Source organism: Pyrus communis, chromosome 12 (assembly GCF_041283825.1).
Source record: "Pyrus communis isolate YQ-2024b chromosome 12, ASM4128382v1, whole genome shotgun sequence".
NCBI classification, from domain to species: Eukaryota; Viridiplantae; Streptophyta; class Magnoliopsida; order Rosales; family Rosaceae; genus Pyrus; species Pyrus communis.
Window position 1 is genome coordinate 1,506,343 of NC_142576.1, and position 22,598 is coordinate 1,528,940.

Sequence of the window (22,598 nt, forward strand, 5' to 3'; positions counted from 1 at the left end):
TTGACCAGTGATTTTCACGTGGGCTATTAAAGTTTGATCCACTCCGAGTTTGCAATAAATTCTAACATTTATGAAGGGTAAGGTATAAATATTATAATTTGAATTGTTTATTTTTTTGAATGTGGTAAGAAAATCAACGTCTAACAATAACAAATAATATTCTCACGATTAACAGGTAAATTGTTCGAAGAAAATGGTCTCCAAAAATTGAGAAAATTTCTAAGAACGATGATGAAGAAAATAAATGATCTAAATGATAATCTTTTATAGTAAAATGATGTCTGTCAGCGTGCGATAATTTTATTAAAACAAAAAATGATTCTTGAAATCCGACATCTTCATTAGCCCATTCTCTTAATATTGGTCTCACGGTCGCTTTTTCGTTTGTTTGAGGTCTTTTTGCAATTATAGTTTCAGCATGGTAAAACTTTACTCTTATATCCAAATTAAAACTTGAGTAAAATAAAAAACAAATACTAAGCTAGTTTGATCAACTGATCAACTCATGATTATTTTTCTCTTGAAGACATCCATATAATTCGTCACTTATTTTGCTTTTTTTATTCAATTAAAAATTCATTACCATTGGTCCCTTAACTTTAATCTATCTGGAGAAATGATCCCTTGACTTTAACTCAATTGGAGCAATGGTCCCTCAACTTTTTGCCCAGTTGTAGCAATGATCTTTCAACATAACTCATTTTGACAAAATTCTAACGAAGTTGACGAAAATGACCATAACTACACGTTTTGATGAATTAAGAGACCACAATTGTAGTAATGGTCATTCTAACATAACTCATTTTGACAAAATTATGATGGGATGGACGAAAATGACCATAGCTACACTTTTTGATGAGTTGAGGGACCAATGGTAATGAATTTTTAGTTGAATGACCATTGCTCCAATTTGATTAAAGTTAAGGAACCATTGCTACAATTTACTCTATTAAATGTGTAAAAGTTGCCTCTAAAATAAACTTATGACACCCAACCTCTTCGTTAGCCCATCCACTTTATTGATATTGGTCTCATGGTCGTCTTTTCATTTGTTTGAGGTTTTTTTGGCAATTTTTATAAATAAAATTTGAACTTGAGTAAAGAAAATAAATACGTTCACCTGACCAACTGATCTAACTCACGTTTGCATTATTTTCTTGCGAAGACATCCACAAAATTCAGCACTTACTAGCTTTTTTTTTTTTTTTTTTTTTTCTTCAGCAAGAGCACTTGGTAGCTAGCCTCTCCATTTCAAGTTCACTTCCAAGAACTCACATGCACCATCTCCCAAGAGCCAGAGCTCTCTCTCTCCTAAACCTAAACCTAAAATCCACGCACCAACTCAAAAAAATCCATGCCCAATTGATCACCAATGGCCTCAAATCTCCCTCCCTCCATGCCAAACTCATCCAGCAATACTCTGCCTTCTCATCCCCAAAAAGCACCAACCTTTATGCCCATTTGGTATTCCAACACTTTCAAGAACCAAATTTGTTCCTCCTAAACACTTTGATCAGATGCTCCCAACCCAGTGATTCACTTCTTATTTTTGCCAATTGGGTTTCTAAATCAACCTTAGTTTTTGATGATTCTACCTACATTTTTGTTCTTGGAGCTTGTGCTAGATTGCCTTCGGTTCCAACGTTGTTAGTAGGCAGACAGATACATGGTCGGATTGTGAAACATGATGTCGTATCAAATATTTCGGTGCAAACAACGTTAATACATTTCTATGGTAGTAATGACGATGTTGTTTCGGCACGGAATGTGTTTGATGAAATGCCTGTGAGAAATTGTGTTACGTGGAACGCAATGATCACGGGGTATTGTTCGCAAAGAGAGAGTGTCCGTGATGCGTTGGTGTTGTTTCGGGATATGTTGGATGATGTTCGTGGGGTGAAACCTACGGATACTACAATGGTTTGTGTTCTTTCTGCGGCGTCTCAGCTGGGCGTGTTGGAAACTGGGGCTTGTGTACATGGTTATGTGGAGAAGACAATGTGTGTTCCTGACAATGATGTGTTTATGGGGACTGGCCTTGTTGATATGTACTCGAAATGCGGATGTGTTGATAGCGCTTTCTCCGTTTTCAAGCGAATGAAAGAGAAGAATGTATTGACTTGGACAGCAATGGCGACCGGGCTAGCCATTCACGGCAAGGGAAATGAAGCATTGGAGCTTTTGGATGTAATGCAGGGTTCTGGAATAAAACCCAATGCAGTGACTTTCACCGGCTTGCTTTCGGCTTGTTGCCATTCGGGTCTTGTTGAAGAAGGCCTCCATTTGTTCCATTTGATGAAGAACAAGTTTGATGTCGTTACTCGGATGCAACACTATGGTTGCATTGTCGACATGCTTAGCCGCGGAGGGCACTTGAAAGAAGCCTATGAGTTTATAGTAGGGATGCCAGTTGAACCTGATGCCGTCTTGTGGAGGAGTTTGCTAAGTGCTTGCAACCTCCATGGGGATGTTGCAATGGGAGAGAAGGTGGGGAAGAAGCTGCTCCGTGTACAGTCCACGCAGAGTTACGCGGATTCAACCATAAAGAGTGAGGACTATGTAGCTTTGTCGAACGTTTATGCTTTTGCTGAAAGGTGGGAGGATGTGGAGATGGTAAGACAGGAAATGAAGGTTAAGGGAATCGAAAACAAAGCCGGTTGGAGTTCACTTCAAACTTCAAGCCGTTAGCAATATGTTCTGAATGACTTGTAGATCAGCATCAAATGATTTATTCTTTATTTTCCTATAGAATTTGTTCGAGTTGTAACATTTGATGCTGTGTCAAAGAAGGCCACGAAAATGAGCGTATAATCTGTTCCGTGCATGACAAGAAAAATTGAAAGTGCTAGAAGTATCGAACTGTTTAATTAAGTGTGGTACAGATGAAGAATAGCATTGTTTACATGACTAATCCAAAAGTAAAGAGGCAATACAATGGTTGTTCAAAGCATCCTTTAATCAATCTTTCCTCGTGCATAGATCACTCTGTTTGTAACTATTGCTCCCAATTGGAGGGGTTTCCGCCCCTTATCCGCTTTTGCAGATGCTCTAAGCTAGCAACTCGCTGAAGGGAAGGTGTTCGTCCCATCTTGTTCCCCGACACATCTGCTGATGATGTTGCTGCAGAATTCTTCTGCACGTTTTCAACAGAAGGAACGTCCGCAGAATCATTCTTGACTCTCGGGTCATGAGTTGGTATAGGGTTATTAGAAGCAGGTTGAAAGAAGTGATGATTTGGGTCATCTTGCTCCGGAACAGCAGCGTCTATTGATGCCTCTGAAGGGCTTCCATCAAATGGTGGCATGCCGATTGATGACACCTCTGACATAGCATGGAACATGGGGTTCAACCCAGTAAATCTTTTCACCATCTCCTGAGTCATCTTTACCTGGAATTTAGTCACAAATGAAGTAACAAAGTTTATATGATTATTTTCGGTTCATATTCTAAGAGCCTTCGAGGAAGCAGTTACCAAGGCATTTAACTTTCGAGCAGTTCTGAAGACAGGGTTACCTTTGCTCTCAATGCTTCGATATCAGCTTTTAAAACTCTATTGTCAACAGCCGCTTCGTTGTACTTCTTCTCCGAATCAGTCAGACGCTTCAACAGAGAGGAGTTCTCGACTCTTAATTGAGATACCTACAAAGAAAATTGCGTTAGGAAATCCATAGAAGACCAAAAGACAGATAAAACAGGAAGCCGAGAAAAAAAGAACAAACCTGTCCCTCAAGATCAATCAAATGTGCCTGCTTTCTTCTTCTCGAGCGTCTAGCCGACTCTCTATTAGACAGCATTCTGGAAAAGGCGGGATGAATTAGCGGAAGGCAATGAAACCAAACGTATTTGAAGCCAAACATTTGAATCAATAATTAAGAGATGGAGATTAGGCTGTGCTTGTTACAACCAGAAAATCAGATGCCGCTGTTACCTCCTCACGCGTTTGACATCAGCAGGGTCCATGTTCTCATTCATTGCAGTTTCACCTTCAGCTTCCTCATCGTCTGTCATTTCTCTCGATGATCCGCTAGTTGCCTGCCTTACTGGGATAGCGGATCTATATTTCGTTGCAGGTAACGAAGGAATGGCACCAAGTGGTGCATGAGCATTCTTATCATTTGACCTGGATAAATCATACCCAGCTCCTACATAGGTAAAAATAGTAAAAAAATATATATGACATTCTAACAACATTATCTAGCACAAAAGCAGAAGTACATGCGAATTATGAACATGTTTTTGTTCAAATGGAAACCTTTCGAAGGGGCTTCAGATCCGAGTTGTGAAGTACTTGAAGCGTGTGATCCGCTGTTAGCTAAAGCCGCAGATTCTTGTACTGTCACCAACGATCCCTATTGACACGACCAGAACATATCAGTGAGCACTTTGTCAATACATAACATAACTTCGTAAGAAAAATTCTTGAGAAATTCATGAAGATCGAATTAGATCTCAACAGGAGATTCGGCGTTTTACTAGAAAAAAATAAAAAAAAGGAATGGCTTTTAACTCTGTTTCTACCAAAAAATTGGCGTTCCAAAAGATTACTTGATCTTTAGAACCCTACCACAGAAAGTTCCTTTGGGAAAACACATTCATCTGTTCGGTTTCACTCGGACTTCAAAACCATGTTTCAATTGTTAATGTTCTAGTTTTAGCAATACGCGGTAGCTAAGCGATTTTTCTTGAGTACCTACAGGCTATAAACACTCAATGTCGACGCATATTTTGACCGTTGGATTTCATCCACGGATGGTGGGCGGCAGCCCTGCTTTTGCTTTCAGACAATTCATCCTTTTGTGGCAGTAAGTTTTCTTTCCCTTCCATTTTAGCTCCGTCAAATAATATTCAAGCGTATCAAACTAACCAAGTTAACCAACCAACCAGTTATAAACACTTCGTGTAGAAGTACTTTTTTGGTAAGCATCTGTCAGGCCTTCCACCTAATCTTCCTCATTAAACAATCCGGATCCTTGAAATTTTATCCAAAGGCTAAAGTTATAATAGTGTGTCTGCGTTTTTAACCGTTGTATCAAATTTCAAGGATTCAGATTGTTTAATGAGGAGAATTAGAGAAAAAAAACACTCGAATTTAATAATTTTTTTGACACGTTTATAATAAAAGCACTTCTTAAAAAAAACGCTTATGAACGGAATTGTAGTGTTTTCCTAAAAAACAATCCCAAGGGATAAGACTCTGTTTGGATACCGAGAAAAAGCTAGAAGCAAAAAGAATGAAACTTTAAATATTGAAATGTCAATTCACAAAGTAGAAAGCAGCTTACTTGAGTTAAACATTCCACTCACAAAAATAAATAAATGATAGATTTCAAATTCAATTTTTTTTCAATAAAAACTAATAGAAATAGTTTGAAAATATTTAATTTTAATCAAAAGATAAAAAATATTGTAAATGAATAGTATCATGAGTGATTTTTTAGAGTAAAAATATCATTTTCATTGAAAAGTGAACAGTACCGAAAGTATTTCGTTAAAACTCCAATTTTTGTTTCCTTCAACTTTCTCAGCAACCAAACAGAAGTTAAGCTCATTCCCAACCCATTGGTCTGACTTTGACCATATTTTCTCGGAAAAGCAGAGCAAAACAGAAAATGAAACCATGAGAATAAAATGCCCAGAAAGAGAGAAAGGACGAACCTCCCGCGACAAAGCCACGGCGGCGCAGGCGAGGTCGAGCTTGGTCTTCAGGAACGCCCGGTACTCATCGGAATTGACGGTGACATTAGGCGGCCGCATGTTGTTGTAGTGAGTGTGAGTGGGGTTGTAGTCGTGGGTATTGACCATCTTAATCTCTTCAACGTCGTTTTGGTCGTGATAGTGAGCTGTAGAAGAAGAAGAAGGATGCGGAGGTGGCGGCGGCGTCGGCGAGGGTGAGGGGGAGTATGGAGAAGCTTCTTGGAGAAAACGCTGGAAGGCCCACTCCGATGCGCTTCGGTTCAATTTAGACAAGTTGTCGTCGTCGGCTCCGCCATTGTCCGGCGGCGCTGTGGAAGACCACAGCTGGTCGGACATTTCCTCCACTGAAAACACCCTATCCATCTCTCTCTGTTTCTCTCCCTCTCTCCTATTGTCTTGCTTTCTAGTTTTGGTCAAGGATTTTATCCGATTTGGATCCTTAAAGTTGGACAACAAGTCATTATATTTTGGTTGAATATTATTTATTATTTGGTATTTAGCCTAAATTAATATTAAACGTGGATGATTAATATTCTGTGGGGTCCTTGAAATAAGAAAACTTTAAAAGAATTTTGGATAGGGAAATTTTCCTTTTGGTTGATCGAATGTGTTTGAATTACATTGATTTTAGTCCTCGCATTCATTAGGTCCATTGATCGGAGAAATAAGTTGTTTTTCTATATTCAAGTTTCTCCATTAATGATTGTTAGAAAAACTTATAAAGATTTTAATCAACGTTGATTGGAGTTTAATTTCTTTATTTGTTATCACTGTTTGTTAGAAAATCTTGTAAGAGTTTCAATCAAGGTAAACTCGACTTTGATTCCTCTGCCATGTTTAGAGTGGTTTAGATCATCGTCTAGTTAGAAAAGCTAATATTGATTTCAATTGAGTTGGATTTTGTTAAAAAAAAAAAAAAAAAAGTCTCAATTTCCTCTCTTTTACATTACGTAACATATTTTGCTTTGATTTCTTTTGTTCAAGGGAACATAAATTCCCCACTCCTCAGAAGGGGCTCATTTTTCATATACATTGATAGTAAGAAACGACTTTTTGTTACGTTCCGAATCTAAGCCAAAACAAACAATAAACGAAATGAAAAGATTTCAACAAACTCTTATCTTAACTCTCATTAAATACATTTTATTTTTTTACGTAACAATACATAATTGACCTAAAATACCATTAAGATTCTAAACGCCTAGAAATTCATTTCTCATGCATGTTGATAGAATGAGACGACCTCTTCTTTCACATCCAAAACAAAAACAAAAAGCATACCAAACGAGAGGCAATGAGTGTTGTCCCCAAAAAAAAAAAAAAAAAAAAAAAAAAAAAAAAAAAAAAAAAACAAGAGGCAATGAGCGAATTGAAAAGACTGCAAAGGAGCCTTTCCAAGTGGATGGGCATTGAAGCCATGCTGGCGCCGTCCATTTGTGGATAAACACTAAACTACCCCCACACATTTTGTTGGGCCCATTTTTTGCGGGGTCCATTATGTTCTCTCTTTTAAGGCACCCAATGGACAAATAAAAAGTCCCTTTTGTCTCTTTCTCTTTGTGCTACCACCACCACCATCCTATATGGGGTCCCAAATGAATTTAAAATAAATAATAATTAATAAAAGACTTGTCCTTTTTTAATTTGGTGCCAGAAAAATGTTATCTATACTATTATTATTAAGAGAACTATTCTTGTCAAATTTTTGCTTTTTTTTTTTTTAAATTTTGCTCTCACTTTTGATATACAATACTTACATGAGGAGGGTAAAATAGTAATTTTGTATCTTTTACCCCTTTTTTTCTATTTTACCCTCACTTTTGATACACAATAATTACATAAGGAGGGCAAAAAAGTAATTTTGTATCTTTTGAGAAAATGACAATTATATCCCTATTTTTTCTATTTTACCCTCATTTTTGATAAACAATATTTACATTAAGAGGATAAAATAGTAATTATGAAATATTATGATAAAATATGCACTTATTAAGAGAAATTATCTCCCCATCAATTTTTCATACTCTTTTTAAAATTTTAAAAACCAATCACAATCCTTAATAAAAAAAAACAAAAAACAAAATGAAATTGTTCACACATACATAGTGTGTGGTCATTGGCTAGGATTAATTGAATAGAGGTCTTCTTCCAATCTTACTGTTCGAAATTCGAAGATCAGACAATTTGAATTTCTCAAATTGAATTTAAAAGTCTTCATTAATTGATTTCGTTCGTTCACCTCACACAAATTAAGAACTCTAATCTCTCTTCCACACAAATTAAGAGTCCAAATTTATGGTTATTAAAATTCCGCACAGTCAGACATGCAGAGAGTATAAATTCATATTAATCGAGACCTCTTTTGTATATTCATATTTTATGAGGCCAATATTTTATCTCTCATCTCATTGGTGAAAGAAAATAATGTGGAAATTGGTGGCGGCTCTTTGAATATTTCTTTGATGATCTGGGTTAGAATTAAAATATTTTCATTTACTTTCAAGCTAATCCATTCACGATCACTGTGAGTTAACAAAGGTTCTCTCGTAAGAGAGCAACTTGCATAAAATAGATTCACCGTCATGTGACGTCCAACTCTAATAATGTGCTCCAATATTGTAATATCAATTATTAAACCAGAACGTCGCGTAACAGCTACTTGAGCTAGAATACACATGCTACACTAGTGCGCCCCAAACCAATCTTGTAATATCGTGTGTTTCAACTTTTCTACGTAATAAGGTGTAATTAGTTGCGTATTGAGGTTTGAAGCGTTTTTCTCTATCCATGTGAAAATTCCCCAAAAAAGAAGACATGTATAAATAATAGACTTTTTCCTTGACATGGTGATCATTACAAGGAGAATAAAATGACACACAATTTGAAATGGTATTTTATAGATAAGGTTTTAGGAACAAAGGAACCTAAATACAAAGACATACCAACCAACCATCAGTGAGGAGTACAGAACTTGTTGTGAACAGAATGGCAAAAACATACATAGTATCGAAAGCAATACTTATTTTTCGCAACCTCTCAGGTAAAACATATCGAAAGACTAGATGATCACCGCCTTCCTGATGCCACAGATTCAGTGTTGAAGAGGTACTTCACTCGTGAAAGAACCGAGTCGTGTGCAGGGTCATAAGGATGATCCTTGGACGGGATTTCCAAAATAGCTGGAACCGGCTTATTGTAGCTATCGACTAGAAACCTTATCATGTTTGCAACCTGGTAAGAGAAGAACAGGGTCACTTCCCTTTGAAATAATCTTGAACCAACATCCGATTTGGAAGAAATGCATACATTTGAATTACATACAAAGATCGCTATAGATTCTAAAAGGTTTGGCAAGCGCTTGGGCACAACGGATATTGCCTTGAGAACCAGAAAAGGCGCATTCATAACGGTTGAAGAACCTTTAAGTACGAGAAAGAACTTACATATTGGCTGATCAAGACAATTGCAATGTCGTCCTTTGTTGTAAACTCTTTGAATGCATCTTCAATTTGTTTCACTGTTGTTTCTGAGAAGAAAACCGGAAGCACATACTGTTAGAAACTTACCACCATTCTATAAACCTTGCTTTAAATATTAATATGAATTTATTAGCTAATTAATTACAGAAAAATAAAAAAATAAAAAAAAAAAACAGAAAAGGAAAGAAAAGTAGGCTTTTTATTTAAGGGACCAGGCTGTGGGCCAATTTCAAGTTCTGTGATTCTCGTTTAAGAAGAAAGACATAAGGAACACCAAACCACTGTCACTGCAGCCAAAACGTAACTGACCAAAATGTAATATTACACCTTGCTTCATTAATGAATGATGACGGGCTATATTGTTTGTTTTTTCTTGATAAACAAGAAGGGATTTCAGATAGATTTCATTTCCTAGAAGTTTGAGATTTCCTTCCCCTTGCCTTACTCCTCCTTTCACTTACCCACAGGATTAGACCGCAAAAATACCTGACTAATAGACTACTAATCATATACTAGAACTGGCATTTTGGTCCATCAGCTAACCTATCTGCATCAAATATTTAGAAACAGACGACCAGTATAAATGAAGTTTCAACACTCGCGCATAAATAAAGCTCATAACGTACTTGAATCAACAATAAGATAATTTGTCTTTCTTCGCAAGTCAACGTTACCCACTCCAGCTAGCAAAAATCCGGTCACAGTGTCCTATACATGATAACAATCATCTCATCAGAACGACAAATCGAGAATACAAGAACAGATTTCAACCAAAATATTACCGAAAAAGACTATCCATACCTCATCAGCAATCATGGCAATGAGCGCTGAACTCTTATTGGGGATGTTAGCTCTGCCGGCCATTTTAAGTTAATATCGACTACAACAAGAAAGAAGAAAAAACGATATCAACCACATCGGAAAGTCAAATTTACAAAATGTACAGAACTAGTTCCCACCGATATACTTCTCAATCCTAGCGGAACAATTCTATGACTACGATATCATGTTTATAGACAGATATCAAGCTCATAAGCAAATATGTTTAAACCGACGCAAACTTTCTGGAACTCCCCAGTATAAAGATGAATGTAACCAAGATAATTGAATCAACGATGCCAATGTCAATGAGAACATAATTCACACAAGTGATATCAGTGATCGAAAATCGGAAAATGAAGACGATGCAGTTAGTTGGCAACAGTTCCAATTCAGTATTCAAAATTAGCTGAAAAATGATTAGCCAAATTCCCACCCTGCAAACAAAATCTGGATCCAAAAAATTTCCCAGCTGAAATCAAAGACTCAAATTCTGCATTCAATCAGAAAAATCAAACACCCAAATGTTCAAATCATAAACTGACAGTCTGAAATCTAAACAATACAAATAAACAAATCAGAAATCAACCAAACAAAACATTTAACAGTAAAAAAATTAAATTAAAATTAAGACCAAATTCACACACGCAGCAATTCCAACTAATCAGACAACAGCAGAAAAAATGAAACTTTGACGGATCTAGGGTTGCAAAACGACGGCGTATCAAATCAATTTGGGAATCAGCATACCTCTAGGGTTTGAATCTGAGCTTCCGATTCAGCTTCGCAGTACCAAATATCCTTTTTCCGGTGGTTTATTTCGTGCGATTTCTAGTTGCGATCGAATGCCTAATTTTATTTTTATTTATTTTTTATTATATAGCCCAACGGGCTCATAGTTTCTTATGAGCCGTGTGCTAATGTACGCCCAAACGGCCCACTCTTTAACTCGATCCAAAAAAAAGCCCAGAAATCTAGGTATCCCCGAATTTCGGGAATTTGCTAAGATACCGTTTGGTGCGCAGATCAAATAGAACAGAACGGGACAGAAAGGAACAAAACGAAACGGAATGGAGATTTCATGCTAGGTTTGGTGTACACTCATGTCGGAATTGAACGAATGATTAAATGACACGTTTGATGTACTCTTCATGCTGTTTTTCTTCTTTGAATAAAGAAATCAAAAGCAAAGAAAATTGCTTTTTGTTGGGTTTTTTGTCACTTAGTTTCTCAAAAAATTTGATGTGCGATCAAAGAAGCTTGTTATCCCGGAAAAACAAGAGAATTCAGTTTTAGAATTTATCTGTTGAAGTAAATTTCGATTTTTGATGAATATTTAATGCTAATTGTGAATAAATGTATAAATCTTTGGAATTTTCATTAATTTTAAAGTGAAATTAATGAAAAAGAGAAGGGGTATTGTTGTCCAAAAAGTTATAATTTTGTGTTCCATGTACTTGAACAAGTCGTTCCAGAGAGGAGGTTGGTACAAAAATTTGACTAAAATCTGTTCCACGAGACAGCGCGTAACAAATTGATGCACAAAACGTGGAATGTTGCGTCACGTTCCACTGCGTTCCGTCTCATTCCACGTACCAAACGGTACCTAAGATTCGGGATCCTAATTCAAAATCCTTAATTCAGCGATCCTATTCAAAATCCTTAATTTCAAAAGCCCTAATCCAGAAACCCTATAATCAAACAATCTCCATGAACTTTGGTTGAGTTTATATCGCAGAAATTTCTTACCTTGTGCAGCGAAGGGGGAGTGAGGGCTGAGATCGAGAGCTCGATTCAGGCAATGGATTTGGGTGACGCCATTGATGTGGGAGGACTGAGGAAGGAGGAGAGGTCGATTCGGTTCGGGCGGAGGAGACGGTGAGAGTGCGGTGAAGTCGGGAGAGTGATTACTCAGGTTAGGAAAAAATGAACGGTTGAGATTTTTTTTCTCAACCAATCGGACGATCCACAGAATTACGTATGCAAGCAATGAAAGCTGCTAAGATCAGAGGACCTTCCGGGTAATTTCATTTGGGCCCCAACAAAAACAGGCCTTTGCACTTTCAGTCCATCTTTCTATGAACTTTCTCCTTTGGACACGTGGTGGGGCCCATCCAGTGATGGCCCTCTCACTACGATCCGTACATTACGAAGCCACCCCAGAATTTCACGATGATTGGTTTTTTGTACACCCAAACTTTGTTCTTGAACCCTAATTAATTTTATTTTGAAAAACACTCTCGTATTTGTATGCAAAATTACCCTGAAAAACGTAGAGATTTTTAAGAAAAATAATTATTTATTTGGACGTTGATTTAAAGAAAATAATTATTTTCTTTGTTCATCAATTTTAAAACAAACAACGTGGTAATCAAGCTACTGATGAACTTTGCTCTCCGTGCTCTTCCTCATCCTCATCTACCACATATTCTTCTTTACCATGTTTGCCGCGTGGCTCTCCCTATACTTCTCACATAAACAGCGCTCGAGGTGTTTGGGGTTTGCTGTCTCAAATTGGGTCGTGATAATTCTGATTTTAGACCCATATAAAGTTTTTGATAAAAATATAATCTAGTTTGGTAAAAAAGAGAATCAAACTCGACTGTAAAAATACTCAAAATAACCTCATTTTTTAGCTAAATGATCTAATATGCATATGCAAGATGTGGTAAGTTTGGTAATCTAATTTATGAGACTCTTTAAGTTGTTTCGATATAACTCTGAAATTTTTAATTTTTAAATCAATAACAAAGAATAATTATCAAAATTTAACCGACAAAATTTTAGTATATAAAATATTCATAGCTTAATAGAACCTTCTACCAATTTTACAAGATAAATTTGACCTCAATCGCAAAACGATATGTGAAGTAACACTCATAACCAACTGACCAAATCCATGTCTTCGTGGTGGTACAAGTTTGGTAGCTTTATACGGAAAAAGGATCCGGTGGATCCTTTTTTTGGGGATCTAATTGTGACCGTTCATCATATATCATGCGGTGAGAAATCATTTAAAATTTAAAATTAAATATTAGTACCTAACAAAAACTGACCTTATGATATACAATCAATGGTCACGATCATAGGTCCCCGGAATCCTCAGAAAAAAAAAAAAAAAAAAAAAAAATCTAGCAAGGATCCTTTTCGGCTTTATACTGCCTCTCTCTATCTCTCCCTCAATAATTTATGGAAAACCCATGATATTATTAAGGAAACTTTAACAAAAAACTCTAGATACTATTCATTTTAATGAAAAATCACATTTTCACACTAAAAAATTAATCATGATAATATTAACTTTACCCTTTATGTTATCCTTATCGTTAAAACTCAAAATTTTTAAACCATTTTCATTAATTTTTCTTATTAATGAACGAGTGGCGTTGCATCGTTGGCTGTGTTCATATATCCTATATATAGTAGCAGAGCGTTACAGCCAGAGAGCCCATACCCCCATATCATAACCCCTTTAATCTCCTCCGAACCCAGCTTTTGCCAATCATTTTCTTCTTCCCAACTTCTCAAAAGCTTCAAAGCTCCAAACTTTTGCTCTGTCCAGGTAAAATTCCCAAATGGGTTCTCTGGGTTTCTCTCACTTACTCTCTCTCTCCCTCTCACATGCTGGTTCCAATTGTTGTAACATTTGATGGGTTTTCTGGGTTGTAACATTTGATGGGTTTGTTCCTAACAACATTATTCTCTGTTCTTGAATTCTTGGAATTCTGATGGTTTGTATAGCAGGAGTGAATCTAGTTGTCTGCTAAAATTTCATTCCTTTTGTATACACTACTTGATTTTAGCAAAATCTTGAAGATATAATTGTTTTTCCATGTGATTTGATGATGTTTTCATTTGGGTTGGTTCTGAAATGGTCAATTATACTTTCTTTACATTAATTTGTAGATATTTTGATCTTAATTTGCTTGTGTAGGTACTGGTTATACTCTTTTCCCATTTTTCCAAACTTTCTTGGGTGGTTTATTATTTTTTATTTTTTTTCATTGTTCAATTTCTCTGCAATATCTACTCAGTGGATGTGAAATTTTAGTTAGTGGGTGAAATTTTCATGTTGGTTAGGTTGGGGTTCGTTTTCGTTTATATTGTTAAATGATTTGTTAGAAGTAATGACTTTCTGAGCATGTATAGCAAAGCAAGTTAACTAATCCGTAAGGGCTCATAAATTGTAATGCGAAAGTGCTAATCTTTTTCCTGTGTATCTAATCTTTCAGAATGGGAAGTACCGGCGAAACTAAGTATGGTGCGTACACCTATGAGAACCTCGAGAGGGAGCCTTATTGGCCTTCTGAAAAGCTCCGAATTTCCATTACCGGGGCAGGTGGTTTTATCGCCTCCCACATTGCCCGGAGATTGAAGAATGAGGGTCATTACATTATTGCTTCTGATTGGAAGAAGAATGAGCACATGACCGAAGACATGTTCTGCCATGAATTCCATCTTGCCGACCTCAGGGTCATGGATAATTGCTTGAAGGTTACGAAGAATGTTGACCATGTGTTCAACCTCGCAGCTGATATGGGCGGAATGGGCTTCATTCAGTCCAACCATTCTGTCATATTTTATAACAATACCATGATTAGTTTCAATATGGTCGAAGCTTCTAGGATCAATGACGTGAAGAGGTTTGATCTCCCAAACTTGCAGTTATAACTTTGATGTGGTGTATGAATGCTTTATGTTTGAGTTGGAAAGTTGGGACTTTAACTCCAAAAGGCTTTGAAGGACTCAAATACTCAAATTCTCTATCTGTTATCTGGGTTTCTGCAGGTTTTTCTATGCTTCTAGTGCTTGTATTTACCCTGAGTTTAAGCAGCTGGAAACCAATGTCAGCTTGAAGGAGTCTGATGCCTGGCCTGCAGAGGTATGTTACTTTACGGTTATGGTTTTGGTCTCTAGTTTTGGACGAATTAAATGAATTCAGTCTTTTTGTACCTTTATTGTAGCCTCAAGATGCTTATGGCCTGGAGAAGCTTGCAACTGAGGAATTGTGCAAGCACTACACCAAAGACTTTGGAATTGAGTGCCGTATTGGAAGGTTCCACAACATTTATGGCCCTTTTGGAACCTGGAAAGGTGACTTGAATTGCAATGATAGCTGATAAGTATGCATGCTCTATTGCTTTTTATCCTAATTTGTGTTGCTCACTTGTATCTGTTGTATAGGTGGAAGGGAGAAGGCTCCTGCTGCGTTTTGCAGAAAGACTCTCACTGCTACTGATAAGTTTGAGATGTGGGGAGATGGACTTCAGACCCGATCCTTCACTTTTATTGATGAATGTGTAGAAGGTGTACTTCGGTAAGAACCTTGTTACTATCACTTTTTCGTTTCAAAACTTTTCTAGCTGAACCAAACTTCTTTTTTAGGGTTTAAGCTTCAAAAGACTTGACTTTCTTAGATGTTGTCGATTGTTTTTTTCTGTTTTCACAAGGCTCTGTGGAGTCTAGTTTTGTTGATCATAATAGTCATCATAGAACTTAAACCTTTATGGATTTGGTTTTGAATCCTTTGCATTTTAATGTAAGTTCTCGTTGAAAGTGTTAAGAGGGCATTTTCTGCAAGTAATTGTATGACAGTGCTGGATATGAAGACAAATGAATTTATTACATTGTTTAAATCTCTTTCTGTTACATGTTTGATTTATATCTGCAGAACCTTACAACATTGTATGGTAGATTAACGTAGCCCTTGTACAAAAACTTCCATTATTTGTTCTTCTTGGGGCAAATTTTATTAGGTATATGTTGGGTTTCACATGAAACCCCTTTAAAATTTGTAATTTATGTCCTCTCTTTCATGATTTAGGTTGACGAAATCAGACTTCCGCGAGCCAGTGAATATTGGAAGTGATGAGATGGTTAGCATGAATGAGATGGCTGAGATCGTTCTTAGCTTTGAGGACAAGAAGCTGCCTATCCAACACATTCCTGGGCCAGAGGGTGTCCGTGGTCGTAACTCAGACAACACACTGATCAAAGAGAAACTTGGCTGGGCTCCTACCATGAGGTTGAAGGTAAATAGCTTGAGAGTACCCATTCTGCAGTTTCTTAAATCCACCGAGTTTCTTAAATCCACCGAGTTTCTTTAAAGTCGGGGTTTATTGTTGTCAGTTTTGTGTTTGCTCCCTGTTTACGGCATAGTTTGAACTCACATTTTCATTTTGTTCATTTAGGATGGTCTGAGAATTACATACTTCTGGATCAAGGAACAGATTGAGAAAGAGAAGGAACAAGGCGCTGACCTCTCGGTGTATGGCTCATCTAAGGTTGTCGGAACCCAAGCCCCAGTTCAACTTGGTTCGCTGCGTGCTGCTGATGGCAAAGAATGAAGGGTCCGACAAAACTGCACCGGAAAATATAGTATTCATTAGTTCTGGTTATGATAGCAGGGCACATTCCATGTGCGTGGACAATAAGGAGGGAAGCTTTTATTCCGCTCCCGTTGAATATCTAGCTTGTTAGTTAAATCTGCCACCTTAGGATTGCCTTTGTATTTTGTTTCCCTATCTTTAGCATTATTCAGTTTATGAGTTCAGTTGATTCTGTATAAGATTTTTTTTTTCGGGTTCAAATTTCAGTATCGACCTGTCCCGAATGTTGAGACCGGCTGTTTTCAACCGGCGGGCAATCGGAGATGTGCTTGTCTGAGCTATGCTGTTTTATGCTTGCAAAAATTGATCTGTGGTACCTTTACCTCTGCTTTTTTTTTTTTTTTTTTCTGCCTGTAATTCGCAATCCCTTTCCTTGCAATGGTTGATAAGATGGTTGCTAGTTGTTTACTTGCAACTAACAAAGCTTCATCTTTTTGGTGGCTCCCACCATTGCCTATTGCTAATGCTCGGGAGATTCTTGCATACGATCGGAGATATATCCATTGAAGAGAGATATAAGAAGAAAATGATTGTTGTAAGAGAGAGCTAAGTATTTCTCGCTCGTTCATTGTATACTTGTTAATCTTAATCGAGCTTAAAACGTGCAACATCATTAGAGCGAGAAATATTATAGTGAAATTTTACAGTACAAGCACAATGAGAACCATCCCTAATGCTTTTCACTCTTCCCTTGTCCTCCTCCTGTGCATCCCTAACTTCCTTTTTTTTTTTTTTCCTGTTGTTTTACCGCTTATTTATTCAATCATGTGGTCATAAATGATTTGAAAAACCACCAAAAATTTGTGGATCAAACCCAAGCAAATGTAAAAGATATATAACAAGATTCTTTGAAGCATAAAGAATATATTCATTCAATCGTTTCAACTTGGCAACTTGATTGTGAAAGATGATGATGATATTTAAATTATAATTATGAGATGATAGCGTTGATGGAGGGGCTTTTAATGACGGACGGTGGAATCCGTGGCTAAAAACTTTGGATGGTAACGTGGCAGAATTGTTTGTGTTAAAGACTCACCTACAAAACCCTTACGTGGATGCTCAGCATATCCAAATACCAACTACATGCTTTTCCCTTCCTGCCCATCTCTCTGTTCACGGAAAACAATTTACGTGAAACGATTTTACTATTATTGTACCGTCTTGATTCAATAACGCATTAACATGTGAAGAATAACTTAGACATGGTAAAAAATTATTGAATATAAGGCTCATTTTGGAACTGTTTTTAAAATTACTGAAAACGTTTTTTGTGAAAATGTTTTGGAACCATTTTTTTAGTAAAAATGCAAGTGAATCATAGAAAATAAGTTTAAGTGCTTCCTACAAGAAGCATATAATTGATGCTTCTTGCAAAAACAATTTAAGTGTTTTTGGGACACATAAGTATTTTTTCTAAAAATGTTTTCAATTATTTTAAAAACATTTTTAAACGTGTTGTTAACCATATTTGATAGAAAATGTTAAAAATGGTTTGTATAAAAGCATCTAATGTGTGATTCTTTTAGGAAGAGCTTTCAAGTTTTTTCTTTCAAGAAACACTTGTTTTTTTAAAAAAAACTTCTACATACTTCTCATAAAAGCGTTTTTATTAAAAGTGCTTCTATAGAAAAGAACATTTTAAAGAAGCAATTTCAAACAAGGTCGCATACGTGCAGGGTATTCATTAGTGTATATTTTTATGGGACAATGACTTGTAGCCTTGTAGCTAACAATTGGCTCGACCAAATCCCCCAAGGATTTTGGGACATATCAAATCACATACTGGCAAGTTTTCACATGCGGCTCCGCTCTTTCCATAACACCTTTTCGATCGAAGTGGTGTCGGTCGGTCACGTGAAATTTTGTGCATCACTCGTGGTATTTCATAAGCACTTTGATAATCCAAAACATAATGCAGTTGAACTAGAAAGCAATCTGTATCAGATCCTTGTATTCAAGTAATGTGAAATTCAGCTTAAACCAATCATGCTATCAAAATTCAACGACGCAAAGTAATGTGCACAAACATATTACAAATCGTAATTTCGTACGTATTCCGGCTGTATGGATTCAAAGAACGCGAATAATAATCCGAAATGTGTTATCTGCACAAACAAGAAGCTCTGCCGGGTTGAGACTCCATGATCAAGCATTGTAAAAAACAGGACTCGCTTCCAGCTGATCTGCGAATTTCTCGAGTATCTCCTTCACAAGATTTCCACATTTGTCTTCCGGAGCACTCTTGTCTGCGTCTGGATCATCAAACACTGCATCATACAAAAGATCAACTGCCTCGGCCTCGTATGGTGGCAGACCCAACTCTTGCCCATTTTTCACAAGAAAACTCCTAATTTTTTCTGCATTCCCCAATCCGTCCTTTCCGTGGTGATCTTCTTGCAATATCTTCTCAACGACATTGTTCAATTGCTTCTCATCAGCCAAAAGCTGCATAGTTTTTGGCAGTTTATTAGAGACTTCATTGAACTTTCACAACAAAAGACTAAAACCCATAATCGACACAACAAAAGATTAAAACCCTTGAACTTTCACAATAAAAAAAGGCCACTAGACAAGATATATTTGTTTCCATCAAGGAAAGTTATAAAATCCAGTTGACTCGACATGGATTAGCATAATCCGAACTGTTTGAAATTCTCGGTCAACCTGGCTACCAATGTTAAGCAAGTTTCTTTTCGTTCTCCAGGTAACGAGGGGGTACCATATAAAATAATGGGGAAAAGGAGCTACCTTTCTTAGCTGAGAACCGTTGACAATCTTGATGCTCTGGATAAAAACAACATGCTTTTTAGCCAAGGCCTCGGCTAGTTCCTGCAGGACAGGCTGGAGTAGCTGAGCAAATTGTGCTTGGCCCAGTTCTTCATCCCCACCAGCTTCGTGTTTCGTCAAGATATCACTTAGGGGAGGAAATTCTGTTAAATTGCACCTTGTAAATGATCGACTCTATAAAAACTGACACTCCGATTTGAGAGCGATGCAATATACGAAAGAACGGAAGATGAGAATCCACGTGATTGGTCCCATATGCATAGAACAAAGCATATGAGCAAAACATCATGCATATGCATGTATAATATGCCACAAATATAAGTTCACACGAATGGATGTTAGTTGTTAAAATCACTCAAAATACGTACAAACGAAAAATGTGCCAACGCTAAATTATTGTAAATGAGCCTTGTAGTAATTCTTGATTCACAATTTTGCAAAACGGAAAATATGAATACACTCAATGCTCAAAGTACTTTAGGCCAAATTTAAACAAGTTGAGGAAAACAAAAGGAGAAATCTGGGCACCAAACCAAAAAGGTTCAACCCCAACCCCCCCCCCCCACCCCCCACCACACAAAACAACAATGTGACCAATTAGTATGATAAAGGTCTGCAGCATTAGAAGTCCGATAACAAGCTATACTAGCACTTGCTGGGATACAGCACGGACTAAGAATACACCGTAAAGTAAGAGAAGGTGACCAATAACAAACATATACAAAACAAAGAGAAGGCGATGCTAGAAGATGAGTTATAAAGTCAATTCACAAATCTGTCTGCCTATCAATTTTAATGTGGTCCAAAATTGATCCTTTTGCACTGCATAGTCCACATAGATATCCCGCAACAAACAAGCCACTCATGGACCGAAAGTAGCGCAGTCTTTTTCTTCTTTTTCTCCAAAAGAAGTGCTTGACTCATACAAGAACTTTTTGGAACCAAATTCAAGAAAACCTTAATTTAATGCCTGTGCAGAATTCATAATTCAGTTACACATAACGCACCTATATGTATATTTGAATAATCATAGAATTAACAGCCAAAGCAACGAATTCGAGATAAACCTGAAACGGGAGGAACGCCCATCTCAACTCCCATGTGAACAAGCGCATTCTGGATCTCATTCTTGTTGATCTTTCCTTTATCTTCTACATCCAGATCAGTGAACAGATTCTCTGCTAACATTGCAAAATCATCCTCGTCCTCTAAAAACAATCGAATAGTGTATCCGTCCAAGACAGATACGACAAGTGGATCATCTGAACATTGAAGACAAAATTTCAGCATAAGCAATAAGCATGCATTATGTTCAGTTCACCATAATACTAAATACCAGCATAATCAACCAATCATTAAATCATTAAGCTGTCCAACGTCCTACATTATACAATCAAAATTCTCTGAAACCAACTTATGTTCTTGCCAAGCATTTTTGCATCCGCCAAATGACGCAATAAAACTATACATTAAATTAAACAACCAAGTTACTTCTGTCAATCCGTCATTTAAGTACTTCAAAGTTCAAACCTCTTATTCCATTTCGGGCCTGAAAACAACTGATTCTCATCATGTCAGCACGAAAGAACAAGCAAGTCATATGTATTAGAGAGACCCCAAGACAATAAGGCTCTCTGCTTTACGAGGGTTGGGAGAACGTCTATTGTACCCTTACCCTTGTGCAAATAGGCTGTTTCCATGACTCGAACCTATGACCATTCGGTCACAAAGGAGCAACCTTTCCGTTGTTCCAAGGCTCGCCCTCATGTATCGGAGAGCCCGAGGACGAAAATTTTCATGCATCCTCAGCAGCACTTAGGAAAGGGAAAACAAAACAAACAAGAAAAATGTATTTTCCTTGTGTTTTTCATGTCGATATTTCCCACATTTCTAGCCACCAAACAGGTTCAAAGTCAAACGACAACAATTCATATTAAAATTACACCTTAATTTCTTCAAACTCGTTTAAGTACTACATCAATTACCGATCCTCACTTTATTAGATCCTAAATCACACAAGACATCCTTAAAACTTCATCGGACCCTCGTTTTCGGATTATACCACAATCCATCAAGCAATGTATATAATTAACATTAACAATTGTATTTACGCAGGTTAAATTTAGCACCTTTCAATTCATCGGCGATCGCCGTGATGTACTCGCCGATCACCTTCAGAGCCTGGGCGCGATCGAGCTCCGTGCTTCGGAAACCGTCGTCTTCTTGGAGGCTGATGCGTCTCAAAGCAGAGGACTTGAGGCTCTGAGGCAGCGAGAGGCCGAAGAGGGAGGAAGAGGCTTTGGAGACAGCGAGGTCGAGGACCTGAGCTCCCGTTAAGCTGGCGTCAGCATCCGGCAGAGTGAGGTCGACGGCTCTCAGGTGGCTCCCGTCGAGGACCGTTAAAGCCCCGTCCGACATTTTCAGTTTAGAGAGAGAGAGAGAAAGAGAGAGAGAGATAGAGAGAGGTGACTTTGAAAGTTGGTATTTGGACCAGGAATTGAACTGGTCTAGACTCTAGAGCTTTGTTGGTTTTGTGTCTCTTTTTGGTCTGAAAAATCAAATTTTAGATGGCACCTCAATTTCCAAGTAATTACAATGGGAAATGTTGCACAATAATACCGTCTATTGTTTAGGTCATTCGTCAATTATTAACTTTGTTAAGAATTAACTAATTCGAAATACTTTATCAAGGTGAACAATAAAATTTTGACAACATTAAATTAATGGTATTTCTGATTTTATTGTTTTCTTCCGTTCAAAGTTGATTTTTAAAAGGCAGGCTAGAAAGTAGATTATTCTAATGAAGAGTAGTGCTAAAGAGACTAAATTTATACACAAAATTTTGTAAACTAAATGACATAGAAGTTGATGATTGAAATATTACTTGAGTGTTAATGAACATGCTCATTCCTATTAATGACACATTATTTAATTGTGTGAATAGCACCACCCTTTTAATAATTTTGAAACATTGTAGGATGGAAAGGAGAGTCGTAGAAGTAAATCGAGAAAGTCCTAGTGAGAATGACAGTATCATTCCCAAATACAAAACGTCTATGACAATCAAAATTCAAGAACTTTTTTTTGTTGTTGTTATAATCAAATTAATGTGATGATGAATTCCAATATACAGTTACTACAAATAAATTGGGAATAAAAGTTTGCCATCCCTTAAATCTCATATGGCAATGTCCGTCATCGATTAGATTTTATAGGATGGTAATGTTTATTATCTGTAAGTCACACACATTTTCTTTACCTCTCTCAATATATCATAGTATATCAAATTTAGCTCTTTTAGTGAAGGGTTGGGTATTCATCTGCAAGTGAGATCACCTAAATGAAGTATCGCACTATTCTGACTTGTTTACTGAGTGACTTAGTCTACATTGTATAGAAAAATAAAAACAAAATCAAACGGTTGGTA

The 22,598-nt window shown here is 37.0% G+C and overlaps 5 protein-coding genes across 6 annotated transcripts; 2 read left to right on the forward strand and 3 right to left on the reverse strand.

The window, feature by feature from the left end:
• Nucleotides 1–1,202: 1,202 nt before the first annotated feature.
• On the forward strand, nucleotides 1,203–2,890 carry MEF20 (mitochondrial editing factor 20). The gene has a single exon (XM_068485013.2). It carries the CDS (start codon nucleotides 1,276–1,278, stop codon nucleotides 2,686–2,688), a length of 1,413 nt encoding a protein of 470 aa, XP_068341114.2. The 5' UTR covers nucleotides 1,203–1,275; the 3' UTR covers nucleotides 2,689–2,890.
• LOC137745126 (light-inducible protein CPRF2) lies at nucleotides 2,837–6,140 on the reverse strand. Its single transcript, XM_068485014.2, has 6 exons — nucleotides 5,656–6,140; nucleotides 4,253–4,349; nucleotides 3,929–4,142; nucleotides 3,720–3,795; nucleotides 3,514–3,639; nucleotides 2,837–3,388 (listed from the first exon to the last, which is right to left on the reverse strand). The coding sequence occupies exons 1-6, from the start codon at nucleotides 6,055–6,057 to the stop codon at nucleotides 2,996–2,998; spliced, it is 1,308 nt and encodes a 435-aa protein (XP_068341115.2). The 5' UTR covers nucleotides 6,058–6,140; the 3' UTR covers nucleotides 2,837–2,995.
• A 2,424-nt stretch (nucleotides 6,141–8,564) lies between these two features.
• LOC137745127 (V-type proton ATPase subunit F) lies at nucleotides 8,565–12,035 on the reverse strand. 2 transcript variants are annotated; one of them, XM_088680718.1, is made up of 5 exons: nucleotides 11,742–12,035; nucleotides 9,975–10,053; nucleotides 9,800–9,881; nucleotides 9,138–9,220; nucleotides 8,565–8,925 (listed from the first exon to the last, which is right to left on the reverse strand). In XM_088680718.1, the coding sequence occupies exons 2-5, from the start codon at nucleotides 10,035–10,037 to the stop codon at nucleotides 8,761–8,763; spliced, it is 393 nt and encodes a 130-aa protein (XP_088536844.1). In that variant the 5' UTR covers nucleotides 10,038–10,053; nucleotides 11,742–12,035; the 3' UTR covers nucleotides 8,565–8,760. The 2 variants fall into 2 exon arrangements, with proteins under 2 accessions (XP_088536844.1, XP_068341116.1); XM_068485015.2 differs by lacking the exon at nucleotides 11,742–12,035 and adding an exon at nucleotides 10,743–10,883.
• Nucleotides 12,036–13,352: 1,317 nt separating this feature from the next.
• On the forward strand, nucleotides 13,353–16,703 carry LOC137745129 (GDP-mannose 3,5-epimerase 2). The gene is made up of 7 exons (XM_068485016.2): nucleotides 13,353–13,554; nucleotides 14,225–14,635; nucleotides 14,781–14,874; nucleotides 14,957–15,086; nucleotides 15,177–15,309; nucleotides 15,817–16,024; nucleotides 16,184–16,703. The coding sequence occupies exons 2-7, from the start codon at nucleotides 14,226–14,228 to the stop codon at nucleotides 16,337–16,339; spliced, it is 1,131 nt and encodes a 376-aa protein (XP_068341117.1). The 5' UTR covers nucleotides 13,353–13,554; nucleotide 14,225; the 3' UTR covers nucleotides 16,340–16,703.
• Nucleotides 16,704–18,308: 1,605 nt separating this feature from the next.
• LOC137745265 (uncharacterized) lies at nucleotides 18,309–21,748 on the reverse strand. The gene is made up of 4 exons (XM_068485183.2): nucleotides 21,301–21,748; nucleotides 20,239–20,433; nucleotides 19,133–19,314; nucleotides 18,309–18,829 (listed from the first exon to the last, which is right to left on the reverse strand). The coding sequence occupies exons 1-4, from the start codon at nucleotides 21,587–21,589 to the stop codon at nucleotides 18,530–18,532; spliced, it is 966 nt and encodes a 321-aa protein (XP_068341284.2). The 5' UTR covers nucleotides 21,590–21,748; the 3' UTR covers nucleotides 18,309–18,529.
• Nucleotides 21,749–22,598: the final 850 nt, after the last annotated feature.

Excerpts from the sequence above, each read along its gene's own strand:
- MEF20 (XM_068485013.2), top strand. The coding sequence starts at position 1,276 with ATGCACCATCTCCCAAGAGCCAGAGCTCTCTCTCTCCTAAACCTAAAC.
- LOC137745126 (XM_068485014.2), bottom strand. The coding sequence starts at position 6,057 with ATGGATAGGGTGTTTTCAGTGGAGGAAATGTCCGACCAGCTGTGGTCT. Across the intron at positions 4,143-4,252 it reads ATCTGAAGCCCCTTCGAAAG|GAGCTGGGTATGATTTATCC; the intron begins GTTTCCATTTGA and ends TTACCTATGTAG. Across the intron at positions 3,389-3,513 it reads TCGAAGCATTGAGAGCAAAG|GTAAAGATGACTCAGGAGAT; the intron begins GTAACCCTGTCT and ends ACTAAATTCCAG.
- LOC137745127 (XM_088680718.1), bottom strand. The coding sequence starts at position 10,037 with ATGGCCGGCAGAGCTAACATCCCCAATAAGAGTTCAGCGCTCATTGCC. Across the intron at positions 9,882-9,974 it reads TTGCCATGATTGCTGATGAG|GACACTGTGACCGGATTTTT; the intron begins GTATGGATAGTC and ends TATCATGTATAG. Across the intron at positions 8,926-9,137 it reads TTGTCTTGATCAGCCAATAT|GTTGCAAACATGATAAGGTT; the intron begins GTAAGTTCTTTC and ends TTCTCTTACCAG.
- LOC137745129 (XM_068485016.2), top strand. The coding sequence starts at position 14,226 with ATGGGAAGTACCGGCGAAACTAAGTATGGTGCGTACACCTATGAGAAC. Across the intron at positions 14,636-14,780 it reads AGGATCAATGACGTGAAGAG|GTTTTTCTATGCTTCTAGTG; the intron begins GTTTGATCTCCC and ends GGGTTTCTGCAG. Across the intron at positions 15,087-15,176 it reads CCCTTTTGGAACCTGGAAAG|GTGGAAGGGAGAAGGCTCCT; the intron begins GTGACTTGAATT and ends TCTGTTGTATAG.
- LOC137745265 (XM_068485183.2), bottom strand. The coding sequence starts at position 21,589 with ATGTCGGACGGGGCTTTAACGGTCCTCGACGGGAGCCACCTGAGAGCC. Across the intron at positions 20,434-21,300 it reads GATCGCCGATGAATTGAAAG|ATGATCCACTTGTCGTATCT; the intron begins GTGCTAAATTTA and ends TTCAATGTTCAG. Across the intron at positions 19,315-20,238 it reads GGGCGTTCCTCCCGTTTCAG|AATTTCCTCCCCTAAGTGAT; the intron begins GTTTATCTCGAA and ends GCAATTTAACAG.